The 17,469-nt window shown below is 32.5% G+C and overlaps 1 protein-coding gene across 6 annotated transcripts in view; it reads right to left on the reverse strand.

Moving 5' to 3' along the window:
• LOC118444874 (protein PALS1) overlaps positions 1-17,469 on the reverse strand; it is a 55,512-nt gene that overhangs the window by 24,566 nt on the left and 13,477 nt on the right. For all 6 annotated transcript variants that reach the window (XM_085660290.1, XM_085660285.1, XM_085660297.1 and 3 more), the window contains 4 exons: positions 17,190-17,271; positions 14,158-14,243; positions 13,552-13,714; positions 12,549-12,730 (listed from right to left, as the gene is read on the reverse strand). In XM_085660290.1, coding sequence (XP_085516416.1) covers positions 12,549-12,730; positions 13,552-13,714; positions 14,158-14,243; positions 17,190-17,271 — 513 coding nt within the window. The remainder of the gene's footprint in view (positions 1-12,548; positions 12,731-13,551; positions 13,715-14,157; positions 14,244-17,189; positions 17,272-17,469) is intronic.

The following is a 17,469-nucleotide window of genomic DNA, read 5'->3' on the forward strand; positions in this document are numbered from 1 at the left end:
GAATGATATTAAATATAACGTATGTATATAATCTGAGATTATATACATACGTTATGAACGTACAACTGCATTTTATTATCTTTAATAAAAATGAATTCTTTTAACGAGGACTTCGTTACACACTATTTCAAAACTTTCTATGCACAAATCGATACACTTCGAACTAGAACACCGAGAATAAGAAGAAGAAGAAGAAGAAGAAGAAGACAAATATTTTCTAGTATTAGAAAGTCGAAAGTCTATTTTAGATCCTTCGTAGCAACTGGTAGTAAACGAGGATTCTCGATAATATCACGTATCTATAAATCGCATCCTCCGATCGTGAAAAATGATCAAATCGATCCGTAACGAATGATCGATGCCGTACGGAAGAACGTACCAATGGAGGGTTTTGAGGATTCTCATGGCGTGGCCTCTCGACGATTCGTCGTCGCTCGTTTGAATCACTCGAATCTCTCATGGAAGGCGCAGCGCGTGCTTCGAACGTCGGCGGTGGCTCACGCGAGACGTCTCATTCTTCTGGATGCCGATCCCTCTTTCTATCCCACTCTCTCTCTATTTCTCTCTCTCTCTCTCTCTCTCTCTCTATCCTCTCCTTTCACCTCCTCTTCTTTCACTTTATATCCCACGACGATAGAACGAATCCTCTTCCTTCTCTCGCGAAGCTGATTACTCAGAGCACACGCGTCACGTTATGAATTATTGTCGTTGATCACTCACATCACTTTCCCCTTCACGAGGCACTATAAAACATTTTCTTCTTTCTCGACGATCATCCTATAATAGTTTTTCGATTCATTAACACTTTGTCACCTTGACGACGTGTCGTGTTCGAACGAGAAGGAATAAGAGACTAGGACAATGACGACGATGACGACAACGACAACGACAATGACGACGACGACGATGACGACGACGACGACGACGACGACGACGACAACGACAATGACGACGACGACGACGACGATGTCGTCGTCAATGATGGGGACGCAAAAGAAGCTGCCGTCGTCGTCGCGTTTCGCGCGCTATATCGCGCGGAGAATGCTTCTACCGGTTTTGGGCTACTGTCGGCGGGCAGGTATTCGCGGCTCCGTTAACCGCTTTAATTGCGCCCAGCTCATATCAGCCGTCGTTCAAGCTTGGAAAAAATCTTCGTCCTTCTATCCCTTCTTTCTCGAATCGAATTACGCGTCGAAATCGAATTTAAATCGATGTATTTTTCTTAGAGAGGAAAAAAAAAAAAAAAAAGAAGAAACAAAAAGTAATTTTCAATCCCTCATCGAAAAATCGTTTATCTTTCTATTTTCTTTTCGTGCTTTTCGTTCAATTGTCCTTTGGACAAGGAAGAGAAGGAAATATTTCTTATATATATATATATTTTTTTTCTTCTTTTCGTTTTCTATCTTTTTTTTATTTTCTTTTTTTTTTCTTTATATTAAAAGAAACATACACTCTCACGCACGCACGATTTCCTTTATAATTATAAAGAATAAATGAAAATCGTTAGGGAACGAGAAACGCGCGAGAAAGACTGGCGTCCTTCCAGGTTGAAACTGACGTGAGTTTGTTGGCTTCGCTTTACCCCGAGCGAGCGAGCCGACCGAGCCGGTGCCCATTTCGTCCGTCTCCTTCTCTCAGCTACCTCTCCACCTCCTACCTCCATCTCGCTTTCACTACCCACACGTCGGTACCCTCTTCGTCTCTCCTCTTAGTCTTTCTCTCTCTCTCTCTCTCTTTCTTTCTCTCCCTCCCTCGTTCATTCTCTGCCCCAACCGTGGCCCGCGCATTCCTATCCTACCTCCCACCCTTCTACCTCTTCCAAGCCCCACTCCTCTTACTCTTTCTCTCTATCCTTCTTCTTCTTTTCCTTCTCCTTCTCTATATCGTCATCGTCGTCGTCGTCGTCGTCGTTGTCGTCGTCGTCGTCGCCGTCGTCGTCGTCGTCGTCGTCGTTACCGGTCGTTCTCTTCGCCTCGTCTCACCATTCTACTCGTTTCGACGATCACGTGGCCTAGCATTGAAGTCTCTCGTACTTCTCATTCTCTCTCTTTCTCTTTTTCTTGCTCTCTCTTTCCTTCTCTTTCTCTTTCTTTCTTTCTTTCCTTTTTTCCTTCTTTCTTTCTTTCTTTCTTTCTTTTCCTTTTCGTTCTAGTCCTCTTTTCCTTCCTCAAGCGAGTTGAAGAACGTAGTCGCGTTTCATCGAGACTCATCCGTTCGCCTTTCCACTCACAGCTGATTTTAGTCTTCCTGCTTCATCATCCTCTTCGAAGAATTATCAATTTATCCTTCGTAACCAGACTACGTCGATATCGAGCGGGGTGAAAGAGAGCATGGAAAGAGAAGAGAGGTCTCGATTCCGTACTATTCTACGAATTTGCGACGATCGAGGATCAACGATCGAGGTGCATGCTCTTTTGAGTATCTCATTTCAAAAAGATGATCGAGAGATAATAAAAAAAAAAAAAAAAAATTAAAAAAAACAAATAAAAATGATCTTCTGTTACAATACGTAATACAAATCGTTATATTATATTATAAATAATTATTATATTTATAAAATTATTAATATTAATATTAATAATTTTTAAAACTTAAACGTATATAATTAATCGTATAATATAATTAAACGTATATAAATAATCAATTTGTTAAAGTTACATTAAAGTTGAATTAAAATTATTTAGCTTGCTGATAAATCTCACTCAAAAGATAAAGATAAAACTGTCCTTTGCTTTGAATGTCATTACTTTTAAACGTGTTAAATGAATTTTTGTGATGGTACCAGTCTTATACGTTATTTTTCCCAAAAACGAATTCGATGTATTTTTCAAAAGAAAGAAGGAGAAATAAAATCTCGGAAAGCATGGAAAATATTGAACGGCATTCTTAAGATTTTCGATAGACTTCTTCCACACAAAGCTATAAAATCGAACAATCAGTATTTCTTTCGTTGCTAGAACATCTTCTATATATATAAAAGGTGTTTCAGCAACAGTGGTACAATCAAACAGGGAATGATCGCTCGTAAAAGAATAAGTCGAAAATGTAGAGTTTTTGCGTATAAGGCTCTTTTCATTTATGAGAAAAATAACCTTTGAAATCTATTCGATACATTTGTATTTACTGCAAATTTTAACGCGACGTATCTGCTTCTACTCGTTTTTTGTATTTAAAAACATGTGCAATGTTATTATCTACTTCCTCTTGTTCCTAGAATCGTGCTGTTGTATTAGTTTGCTTTATTATGTATATGTTTTTAATGATCTGATCGAAGCAGATCCGTCAAGTCGAAACTTACAGTAAATACAAATATATTGAATAAATTTTATATATTATTTTTCTCACAAAAGAAACCTCGTACGTAAAAACTGTACTCCATACTTTCAAACTTATTTTTTCATAGGAAAAATTACTCCTTGTTCGGTTATACAACTGTTATCGGAATACTTTGTACATATATATATATATATATATATATATATATATATATATATATATATATATATATTGTCCGATAATAAAATTTTTCCAAAACAAAAACAATTTCTCTTTCTCTTTCTATCGAACGAATTCGAATACTTTTAATTAAACGTTGCAATTTATAAATGTTGTCGATAATTACTAGATATAGCTATATTAATCATCGATAATGATTTATTTTGGAAAATTATCAGATAGGAAAATGCTTCTCGACGAAAGTAATCGATCTTTTGCGAGCATCTTTGATTTTCTTTCCTATAAACTTTTCCTTTTCTCTCTCTCTCTCTCTCTTTTCCTTTAAAATAGAGAAATGTGAGAGCGTTGAAAGAGCCATAGATACAGAAAAAAGAACGAACGAAAGAGAAAAAGGAACGAATGGTCGAGTAGTCTAAAAGGAGAGAAAGAGAGAAAGAGAGAGAGAGAGAGAAAGAGAGAGAAAGAAAAAGAGAGAAAGAGAGAGAGAGAGAGAGAGAGAAAGAAAAAGAGAGAAAGAGTGAGAGAGAGAGAGAGAAAGAAAAAGAGAGAAAGAGAGAGAGAGAGAGAAAGAAAAAGAGAGAAAGAGAGAGAGAGAGAGAAAGAAAAAGAGAGAAAGAGAGAGAGAGAGAGAGAACACACCATACAATTCCTTCATGGTGGAACAAACCGGGAAGAATTCCAAAGAGCTTGGGGTTCAGGCCACCTCCCTATAGTTTTCCGTCTACGTTTCGGCTTATGTAAACCACATTGCAAGCTTTGTCGTTGTTCGTGCATGGTTTCTGTCGTCTTGTCTTATATTTGCTGCAGATAAAGAATTTGAGAGGAGGAAAAAGAAAAGAAAAAGAAAAAAAAAAGGAAAGAAAACGAGGAGCTTAAGAAATTACTTGAAAAATAATGACAAATATTGTTTTTTGTTCTTGGTAATCTATCATCGAAGAGTGTTAAAGTTTCGTTGCGTAAATGTCTTGATAACGAAAAAGAACGAATAACATTAATTTTTTCTTTAACAACGATTTAAAAAAATTGTTTTTTTAATTTCTTGTTTATGTACAACGTATGTTAATAATAATAATAATAGTAATATAATACGAAGAGATTGTATCGATAATAGGAAACGATAAATTGACGAACAATCAAGGAAAATTTAACATTGATTATAAGCTGTATGTTCGTTGTTTGCGTGTTCTGCGAAAAAAAAAGATTAATTAACTGGATAAGGATAAAGAAATATGTGTTTCCGTTTGATTTCTGACATTCTAATGAGCCATGTTTATTAGAAGGAATTGAGTAAACATTCAATTTGAAATGAATTTCAAGGAGACTTGTCAATAGACGAATATTTGAAATTTTTCACGAAAACATCACATGGAAAACTCATACGGCTTTACATCATTGGCAAGCGTCGACGAACGAGCGATTGTGTAACTACAATAATTGCATATCCGAAGGATACGCTTCGACTTTACGTAACACGTTTCAGGATGTGTTAATCTCTGAAATACAAGAAAGAAATGAAAATCGAAATGGATCGATAAAAGGAATAATTAATCGATTCTAATCGTATATAATATATAATATCGAAGGACGTTGCGAGGTTTAAGTAGTTTCATATCGATTTTTATTTTTTATCTTTTTACTTTTTGTTTCTTTAAAGATTTATCCCGTGAACATTTTTGTAATTTCGTCAAATTAAAATTTATCGAACGACATTATGAAACGAATACGTTTTATTTATATTTAATTTCCCACGAGGCACGTCATAACTAGATCTTAGGTTAATCGTGTAATTTTTTTTTATTCAATTCAGATACACACACACACACACATATATATGTTATGAAATTGCGTTTGTTAAGTTCATTATTTAAAAAAAAAAAAAATATATTTTCTTCTTCGTTTGTTTCACAAGTGTTTTCAGTTTCGGTAAAAATTTATTTACAGGTTATGCTATAGAATAAGAAAATATATATATATGAATATACTCTTATTCGAAGAATAATACTGCAATATTGAAATCCTCGACATTCTTTCAATAGCAAACATTTTCAAATCTGCAAAATATTCAATCATTAAATTATTCAAATGGCTTCAAGAGCTTAGCTTTTATTTGAATATTTTTCTTACTTTAAAAAAGGTTCTCCTAAAGTCTATTAATTTTCAAGAAATACGAACCCAAAATTAATTAGAAGTCGGAATACTATCGTATAAAAGAAACCATACAATCGAATAGTCGAATTTCACCTCCGTGAAATAATATTGGACGGAATGGAAACAATAAAGTGGCATACAGAAAAAGAGAGAGAGAGAAAGAGAGAGAGAGAGAGAGAGAGAAAAAGAATGGGAGAGAAAGAGAGCTCCGTTTTCGGGGTGGACTCGATTTTACGAGCGCGTTTCGCATATCGATTACTAATTTCAGACTGCACGTGAGTACGTACAACCTGCTATGGCAATGGCCCGGTACTTTTGTCGTTGCCGACAAGGAAAACTATCGTTTGCAATCTCGCCGACTATATTTTGGTACGTTTGAATGTGTATAACACGCATATAAACGTTCTTTCTCTTTCTCTCACGCGTGGTCACCAATAAAGAAAGTTACGATGTCCAGACGCGATGTTTTGTTAGAGAACATGAGAAAAGAAAAAGACTGACTTCCTTAGAAAAGCAGAACTTTTAAACGACAAAGGGATCACATTAGAAATCAACGAACAGATGCCCCTCGTAAAACCTCCTTTATCTTACTTTCCTAAGTGGATGTCAGAAAAAAAGAAAGAAAGAAACAAAGAGAAAGAAACAAAGAGAGAAAGGAAGAGAGAGAAAGAAAGAGAGAGATAATCTGGATTATGAGAAAAGAATTTATTCTTTTTTTTTTCTTTTCTTTTTTTTTTTCTTTTTTTTTTCCGAAAAGAAATTTTATTCTTCGTTAGCTAGATAAACATTATCGTAATATAAAGTTGTACAATTTTATGCGATTTTTATTTTTTCAAATAAATTAATAAGATTATATGAATATGATTTTAAATTGAATTTTGTAGGAAGACAGAAGATACTTGAATGATGTTAATAACTTGGAAAGATATTAGAACCCTCAAAATGGAGGTCTCTCTAGTGGCCACTTAGAAGCAAAGCAATTAACTTAAAGTTGAATGGTGGTAACGAAAGTTTTCAATATTACAATCGTTAATTAAAACGTGCATGTAATTAAGTGTTATAAACGTACATACGTATTAACTATGAATAAACTTTGAAGTTGATATGATAACTTCCTCTCTTTTTCTTTCTCCCAAGACAATACGTCTTTGGAAGAATCCAACAAAGTACATAACCGAGGGATCGTTAAATAACAAGATCAAATCATTATCTTTTCACTCGTCATCTAAAAATACAAACGCGTTATATAAAGTCGTATTATAGGATCGTTATCGTGACTAAAAATCACATCAAATGAATTGCAAGAAATAAAGAGAAGAAGATATTGAAAATATGAAAAATGAAGAACGAAAAAAAACGTAGAACGGTCGAACTAAAAGTAGAAGCTGGGTGAGTCGATAAATCGAAGGTCGATCGGTGAGTATTGGAGTCGATGTTGTGAATAAAAGATTAACTTTGTAATAAAGGAAGTGTTATTGGTTAAACGGTCAAAAAATTTAACGTTACATCAAATCAATAAACAATGTTTAAATACGAATACAATTACTTACTTTTAAATAATAATAAATTGTGAATAAAAGATTAACTTTGTAATAAAGGAAGTGTTATTGGTTAAACGGTCAAAAAATTTAACGTTACATCAAATCAATAAACAATGTTTAAATACGAATACAATTACTTACTTTAAAATAATAATAAAAAAAAAAAAAAAACTCATTTTAAATATAAAACATATAGAGTGTATATAAAATAAGATCAAATAGTCCCCAATTTTTCAGGTATTTTACTAAACCTTGAACTTATTAGATAAACATTGTTATATGCCAATAACAAAAGCATAAGTTCTAAACGATAGAAATTAAACCATGAAAGAATTCAATGTTATCTCAAATAAATATATAATGTTTAGATATAAATACAATTACCATCGAACAGAAATCGTTCTCATTTTGAAACAAATAAGAAAAAAAAAGAAACAAATAACTCATTTTAAACATAATCAAACGTAAACATTGTATATACGTAAAATAAGACTGTACAGTCTCTAAAATTTCCAGTTATATCTCTAGTAGACCTTGAACTTATAAGAAGAACATCGTTACCTGCAAAAGTTCGAAAGGGATAGATCAAAACGATGAAAAAAGCACATCCAAAAGGCTCGGCAAGGATTGCAAACTTGGTTGAAGTCAACTCCTCTTACTGTGCCACTCATTGTTTCCATTTTTCCTCTTTTTCTCACTCGCACACATAAACGCCCTCATTCGTTAACCACGTGTTAGTCGTGAGTATGGATCATACAAGAATCGATCAGAAATTATCGATAACGGAGGGGCAAAGAAAACGTGGTAAAGTATACATTAGACTAACGGGTGAAAATGTTGACACGACCAGAAGGCGCCACGCATGAGAACTGGTGTTCGGAATGTACTTTATCTCTTTGCCTGGCACCTGATATCGAAGGCTTATCTCTCTTTCATTCCCTCTCTTTCTCTTTTTCTCTTTTATCCGCAGGTCTCATTCTTGCGAAGCCAGCAAATGCACGGACCATCCTGTTATCTATATTACACCTATCCATAATCACACAACTTGATAGCGTCACAATGTTCACCCATGATTACGTTTACATGAACTCGTTTAGGTACACTAAAGAAAAAAAATAGCACGTTTAAAAAACTGTTCTTTTTTTCTTTCGACTATATCTTTCGAATGAATGCGATGAAACAAAAAACCAAACATCATTGTACGAGCTTGTTATTTTCAAATGTTAAGAAAAAAACAAGGTATCGGAATGAAAGTGACATTAATTAGCAGCTTAATCATGTTAACGAGAGAATATGAAATAAATAACACATTTTGTTTATATTCGATCCGATCAGTGAAAGTATATATATATATATATATATATATATATATATATATATATACATGTTAAAAATTCAATTTAGTTTATGGAAGCAAACGTTAAATAAAACGCTTTGGAAACGCATGAGTTCATTGCTATCAATGTCGAAACATACCGACGAGCATCTGTTCGCTTTACGCCCCTTTTATCATGAACAAATGTCACTATATTATTATGGCCAACTTTATTTACATGCGAGACGATGAAACTTATCAAAAAGTATATACGTATATAAATGATTTTATCAACATTTTATCGTTACCTCTACTTACGTTTGTATCGAAAGTAAAAGTTAATAGTACGTGAATAAACGCACACATCCCTAGTCTATTTAGGTATATATATATACTTACTTAGGTTCATATAATCGAGCAATATCTTCTCGGGTGATATCGTTCAAAGAAGCTAATTTATGAGGTCATCTCGATAAGCACGTGATCTGCAAGCGAGTTGATGCTGACCGGAGTTTTGTTTATTGTCTATTTATATTCACTATCAAGGTGGTACATATACGTATGTAGTACGTAACTTTGTTGGAAACCATATAAAGTATGTACACATATAGTTACATATACACGTATATATTTACGCGATGAAAGAAAGACTGTGAGTACACGTAAGGCCCCGCATACCGTGCGTGCGATCACACGCGCGATAGACAACCCCTTCGGTGAGTCACCCACGGCAAATAAAACAAAGAAGTCGATCGGCTCTTTTAAGACTATATGTATATATACGTATGTATGTATGTATGATATAGGAACGTATGTATTTACTTATATACATTTACACTCTACCTTTTCTAACATTCTATTGTATCTTTTAAGAATTTTATCTTACCAAGCGAATGAAGTATTTTCTATTTTCTTTGAGAGATTTATGTATTTTATTTTCAACATCGAAGTCGAGTGTATTTTAGTGATCATACGTTATTTATTATCACGAACGCATTTGGCAAACGTTAGAAGGTAAAGAGTAGAACGACACGTAATTAGATCGCACGCTGATAAACATCGATCCATTGTTCTCTTTCTACTCAAATGACAATTGTCAATCTATTTGCGAGAATTATAAGCAAATTATTATATATTTGTGTATGTGTTTCTACTCATTCATAAACGAGTTCTATAAATTGTGCAAAACGTATGTAGATACTGTTATAGCAATTACTTTTCTTTTTTTTTTTTGTACTCGAAACTGGTCTCCTTTTCACTTCCACATTCCAAATTCATGCTTTACTTTTGTCATTGTATATTCGTCTCCTTTCTTGCATGATTTCTCGTCCATTATTGGAATACCGTAAATATATAGAATATCTATATCGTGGTAACACTCAAACGAGTTAGCCTTTGGGCTTGACGATGATACCCGATGTAGTTTATCGATTCGGAAATACATAGTAAGATAATCGATGATGGGATCAGTGACCGTACGGATAATCGAAAGTGCGCTTGCCGTAGCTATGTATATGTATTCGAAAGTGCGTTCTATACTTGGATAATCGAGATTCTAAGGAGCGAGGAATTTATGTATGTAGCGCGTTCGTGGGAGTATCACGGACATTACAAGGTGACTCTTCTCGACTGACGACAGGAAATTGTGTTGTTGTATTTTAATAATTTAATGAGCTGATCGTTAATAATTAAAAAAATTATTTATATATATATATATTAATATATATATATTAATATATATATATATATATATATATTATATAATGTAATTATTAACGATTAGATACATGTACATACTAATAACGGGAAACAATAGAATATCTTTAACAAGCACTATAATTAAATTTGTACAATATTTATGAATTTCGGATAACAATAATTTTGTTTGTAGTAATTACAATAGGATGTATTGAATTTGTCTTGATTTGTTCCATAATTGTTCTGTAAGCGTAAAATCAAATTCTGTTTAAAGAAATATTAATAACATTAATATTTTTGAAAATATTACTTTCAGATAAACGTTCTCAGTTCTATTATATTATATACATAAATGCGTCTGCTATATATATATATATATATATATATATATATATATATATATATGTCTGAATATATAGAATTTCCGACTTTCAAAAGACAAGAACAATTTTAATTATCCGATAATTAGTAATAATTTTCTATAATTATTTCATATACGCCAATTATATTAAAATGAAAAGAGAAACCTCTTGAAAAATAATTTTTAAGAAAAGAGAAATAGACAAGAATTTCAGAATTTTGTTACGTTCGAATAGATTAGGAAAAGAACCTTGGAGTTGCTTGGATAAACACAACGAATTTTATTTCATGAACGGTAGGGACGGTCTCTTCCGGTCGTCAGGTGGACGTCCCTGTGGTCGGTGAAGCGACAGGAAACGCAGGTGCAACAACGGCCGCCACTGAATTTACTCTACCTGAGAGCCAGTTCGAAGATGTAAACGCTCGTCGTTCGTTCCATTTCTCTTTTATGCAGTCTGTACACGTCATAGACCATAAAATTCGAGGAACTTTGGGTTAAGGGAGCGTAGCACGATGTCAGGTAGACGTACGCATACATAAACACACGCACAGTCAAATACACACACACACATATTCGAAGTTAATATAGTGTCGCTAGATAGATCTCGCTTTTAAGGTTTTCCCTGTGTGAACTGATGACGTTACCTCCATTCATAAGATTCACTATACCAAAGGGGAGTGCCGTACCGTGCGCCTGGAATTTTTTTTTTTTGGTCGATTCCTAAAGCCCGCTTTACTCTCATCGAAGGCGAAAGTCATCCGCAATACTACGTACACGTCATGCCAAAAGCATTACTTCTTCTTTTTTCTTCTTTCCTTATCCGATCAATCGAGAACTCGTTCGTTTCATTTCATTCAATTGATCATGCAAGATCTCCCAATTCGATATATTTTGATTTGTTATCGAGTACCGATAAGAATTTCAAATTCGTTAAATGCGCTTCGAAAAATTCTACGAAATTATCACAAAAATATTTCTGTGACTAATTGAAAGTTGGATTTCTTCAGAATACCATCGGAGAAAGCAACTATGTATAATATAATGAGATAATAAAGATTCCTAATGATTTCTATTATCTTCTTTCACGATTTCGAGAAAGAACGATGAAAGTTTTTTTGAAACAAAATAGTAGATGATAAAGAAAATTACTTTTTGTCGGAGAAGATAGAGGTGTGTTCTCCTTAGAAGCTATAACATACCTAACGGGAATCCGAACGTGTATAGTAAGCCGTTTAATGTAATTCTAATTGACTTGGCCAAGTTCATTTAACTTGATCATACTGTTACAGATTCGTCGTGGATAATATAATAGATTTCGATAAGATAATAGATTTTATAGAGGCCAATAATTCGATTAACATTACAATCCGATTTGTTTCCTGGTAATATATAACAATATTGAATAATATTGATGAATTCTTGGAAAATTTTGAGATATCGATATAAGCATCTTCTTGAATACATTCTTTGGATCGTATAGAAATGACCTTGAAATATTTCTTATCTTCTTTCAATAAAAAGAAATACGATTTGAAAATAGAAAATTTAAGGTACGTTCATAATGTTCATTTCGAATATGTGAAAATGATATTTATCCGAAAGATGTACACTGTTTTACCTCAAATCGATTACTCGACAGGTGTACGAAACGGTTGAGCAGCGCCATCTAACGTTCGACGAGTAAAAAGTTGTTTTTTTTTTTCGTGGACGGTAAAGAAGAAATAGAAAGAAAGAAAGGAAGAGTGAAAATTAAACGAAGATTTCAACGCGTGGCGCGCATACCACTATGCTCAACGATATTATAAATAATCACAATCTTGATGACAAATGTAAAATATTCGATATATAGCATGAGATCTTATTGCATTGATTTTTCTATTTAAATCATGTAACCTAACGCTCGAATCATCTTTACATTTTGTTTGTGCATCGGCCATCGTATCAACCAATCATGGAAGAGCAGAGATGTACGTACTACATAAATGTGAAAATGTAAGCTGGCGCCATTAAAAGAAATAATTTGACTAACCTGTAAATTGCTTCGCGTTCGTCCGGTGGATTAAGAAAATTGCCGTCGTTCACCGCTGAAGACGTCGATCCTCGCGGCGACCTCGGGCCGCCCTCCGGTTCTCCAATCAGGACCTCTGTCCGGCCATTTTGGAAGGGACTGCTAGCACGACGTTCCCCTACCTTGCTGCTCTGCACTGGTTGCTGTGAAGTGATAGATTCGATCAGTATCGTATACCGTAAGTATTTCGATCATATTAATCATATTGATCTCGCATGATTAATCATTTGAGATATTTTATATAATATAATTATATAATTATTATATATACTATTTTATTTCTATTATTTATATACTGTACGTATATATACTGTATGTACTGTATTATTTCTACGGAAGAATAATTATCCTCTTTAATTCCATTTCTCATTTACATTTTACAAATAATATTACAAATAATTTTTTAAACTGTTATTATAAACAAATACACATTTCGAATATAGTACTTTATTTTTATTATATAAGTATGCATAACACTTTTCAACGGATAAATGGATTATTTCTTTTTTTTATTATATCGATTCTTATTTATTCGCCAGAATTTTTTCTTGTTTTTTTTTTTTAATTAATAGTAGTCTAACTCCATCATTAATGTCGCTAGAAGTTGCACGCAAGTTTCGCCATCGAGAATTCCAATAAATAGATACAAGAAGATAAACGTATAGTCATTACTTTTAAATGTAAAAACATGTTGTTAATACGTTAACGTATTTACATATATATGAATCATGATATTTTTTCTTTTTTTTTCTTTATATTGAAATACGATGTATTTATCGGCCGATGTATCTATCGAGCAATCATGATAAATCAAGGACACGTGTCTATTGGAGAAGAAGGAATCGATATACTTATCCATATATACACATGTTGTCATTTGAACGTAATTATATACTGCGATTTATAACCTGACTGTTCGATCTATCATGATCTTATTTAAATTATTGAGGAATCTGAAACTGACCAAAAGATTCGTTTCATCTGATGAGGTTTGTTGTTTTTCCAAGATGTCCTTTCGTTCCTGCAAAGTTTTTCCTTCTCGCGTATCCTGACCGTCCTTGGTCAATCCTTTAGGAATCGTACCGTTACTAAGTTTTGTGAAGAAGGTGTTCGTATTACGTACATCCCTATAATAAAAATAAATAAATAAAGAAATAAAACATTTGATACGAAATACTCATATCAGTTTAAATATCAAAACATTGTCAGAACAAATTTCAAAGTTGACTAGGCATAACTACATATGAACACATGAATATAGAGTGGACTTTGAAAGAAGATGATAGTACGTATATCAACAAAGTGAAGTTATGAAAATGAGAAAGCTATGAGGTGTCACATAAAAGACAATTTATATCAAAATAATGACATTCTAGATATAATTATTATGCAAAAATGAAAAAAGCAAAAGTTAAGAATCGAATGATTTCATCAAAAGATCATTGAAAAGTATCCTTCGAAGTAAAAATCCTAAAAAGGCTACTCTCACTCAGCTTAAAGGATAAAATCAGAAAAGAACTTTCTTCGTTTCGCAAAGAATTTAAGACGGTCAATCTCGAGAAGTACTTACTCATCCGCGAGGGTCACGGTGACCTGATTACTTGTTACATCTTTTCTCGTGCTCTCCTCGCTCGTGGATGCGCCAGTCTCGTTTATCTGCGGAATTAAAATAGTCCGTTATGAATAATTTATCATTTTCGTGAGAAAGGAAAGAGAAAAAGAAAGAGAAAGAGAAAGATAAAGAAAAAGAGAGAAACGGATGACGCAAAATACGATCCAAGTACGATAGTGATATAAAACTATGATAACTTTTAGATATCGATCATTCGAAGACATTTAATGAGCATCATTAATGAGACACAAACATACACACACACACACACACATATATATATATATACATACGTATGTAAGTATATATGTACATATATGCATACGCGTCACGGGAGAAGCTTATAACCCCTACATGGCGCATCCATATATACATACATACATATATACATAGATATATACAAATATACGTACATACATACATGTATGCATATATATATATATATATATATATATATCTACATACATAAATATATGCATATTTACTAAAGAAAAACCGCAGCAAAATATAAGAATTGAAAATAAGAAAAAAAAAATAAAAATCCTGAAGCGTAATAGTTGATGGTAGGTGGCTTAGCCTCGAGCAAAGCGCAACGGCTTTGTAATCGTAATTACAACTTGACGCAAACAGCACGTTCGCATATTCACCTTCGCATTCCACATTTCATAGACGACCCTACTTACAAAATGGTCAAGTGTCGATAAATTTCTTTTTTCTTATATTTTTTAATGACAGTGATCGCACCTCCTATAGCTTCGTTTGTGACGTTCGACGTTAAGAAAGAAAACGGGGATTGATCGTTGCCCGATAAACCATATATGTATGTATGTATGTATGTATATATGTACTTACATATATACATTGTCACCATATATAAATTTATCTCGACATCACTGTATTGGGTCTAATAAGACGAAATTCATGTTCCGTAGCATGGGCAAGGGTACACATAAATAATATATATATATATATATATATATATATATATATATATATATATATACACACACACATAACGCACACATACACAACAGATACATGTACATGTATGTACACAATCATATGACGTGTGCAAAAGTGTACCTATTTTTCCGATACGTCAATACGATCGATCGTCTACGCTTTCTACACTAACGCATTATACTTTATAGTTGAAAAGTTTTTTCTTCTAAAACCTATTTTTTCTTTTTCCATTTTTTTATACATATTTCATACACCTCTCTGCACGTTACACAGTGAGATATTTGTAGTGCAAAATTCAGACAAAATTCATAACTTAACAGCTGTTTGATCGATTGGCTTCAAATTTTCTTCAGTGCATATTTTATTGTAGCCTGCATCAGAATTAATCAAACATTTTTTTTCTTCTCTTATATTTTTTTTAGTCCACTATTTTTTCAGCTATCGTTTTTTTTTTTTCTTTACATTTTTATATCCGCTGTAGTTAAAATAGTCCTAATTAAGAAATATATTATGTTTTTTTTCTTTTTCATTCCAAGTGAGAAGAACAGTCAAAGTCGCGTAGGAAGTCGCTTTTTTTTTTAACGAATGCAATATCACAAACTTGAATCATTCCTCTTTCTTAATATATATGAATAAGCATTTGTATAAAGCAAATTTTGACGTAAAAAGTTGTATAGCTGTTTTATAAAAAAAAAAAAAAAAAAAAAAATCCCGAAAATTGTTTTAAAAAACGCACTTTACAATAGTATATCCCTTTAAGAACATTTTCTAATTACTACAATACAATTAATTTTCGTTAGAAGATTCATTCAAAGTTTCTCCCTCAGATATCTCTTCTTTAATATATTATATAGTATTAATTCGTTATCTTTGATAGGTATAAATTCAAGAGGAAGAAGCAAATCTAGAGTTTTCTTTCTCAAAAATGACATCATTTTCTTTCCCCGAATTAATCTTATTACAAGAGACAAAAGGAAGTCAGAACTAAATAAATGTTTATTACACACGAAATGATTTATTTCTCATTTCTGCTACCTTCTGAGAATAATTCAATCAGCCAAATCGTATTTTCAACCATTTCAGTAGTACAAGAATTAATATTTTATGAACTGTGGGATTCATAAAGTATCACGAATACAATTGTACATATATTTCTGCAGTATATATAGGAAATTTTTGTGTATCAATTTTACGACAACTCGATATAACTTTCAATATTAATTTAATTTTATATGTCAATTGTATTATAATCAGCGTCAATAAATTAAATCATTGCAATTCTTAACTAAATTAGCTTTGAAATTTCAATTAAAATGCATTCGGTACTGATTTTTTATTGCATTGTAATCACAAAACTTTACCAAATATAATGATATAAGAATAAGCATGGGATACCATAAGATATTATAAAAAAAATCGTTAATTAAATCTTAGAATCGTAAAAAAAAAATGATTGAATTTATTACCTTCAAATATTAAATATACGAATATATATGATAAAAATATAAAACTGTTCGAAAATGAATATATTTTCTATATAGCAAAAATGTACATAACTTTTTGGAATATACAACAAAAATCGTCGTTAATTGTACAATGTTTCATAGGATTTTTGATATAGTTTATTACTTCGTCGGAGTTCGAATGAAAAAAAAAGAAAAAGAAAAAAAAAAGAATTTGATACATTATTTCTCGCACATCCAATAATCTCGAATGATTAAAATTGTAAAGCTTACGCAACATTTTTGAAATTAATTTTTGTACGGCTTTTCCCTGAGAAAATCTCACTGTACGTATCATCACAAAAACGCGAGCTAGGACGAATTATCGTGTGTTTACATATGTATAATATTTTTCTTTCTTTCTTTCTCTCTCTCTCTCTCTCTCTCTCTCTCTCTCTCTCTCTCTCTTTTTGGTGTTTACGTTTACATAAATAAGCTCCATGCATATTTCATTACAATCTCAAAAAGTAAAAATCATTGATATCGTGAAAAATATATAACTCTTGTTGAAAGTGATCCACCTACCTGATGATCTAATATGGCTTCGATATCCCGTAACTGGATGCTTCTAAGGGCAGCGAGCTCTTTCAACCTTTCTCTTACGCCTCTGCGAAAAGATACATTAGTATTAGCATGTTTATGTTCTTACACATTCGTTTTATGTAGTTAAGATTTTATACAGCGAAGTTTACAAGGACGAATAGTTAGACGTTACGTATTATTATATCGTACTATTTGTTGGTATATTTTAATCGATCGAGTTTCTTGTCATTTTTCTCTTTTTTCTTTTTATTTTTTATGCAAA

The sequence above is a fragment of the Vespa mandarinia genome, chromosome 1, assembly GCF_050613455.1.
Source record: "Vespa mandarinia isolate Hongniang chromosome 1, ASM5061345v1, whole genome shotgun sequence".
In the NCBI taxonomy this organism is placed as follows: domain Eukaryota; kingdom Metazoa; phylum Arthropoda; class Insecta; order Hymenoptera; family Vespidae; genus Vespa; species Vespa mandarinia.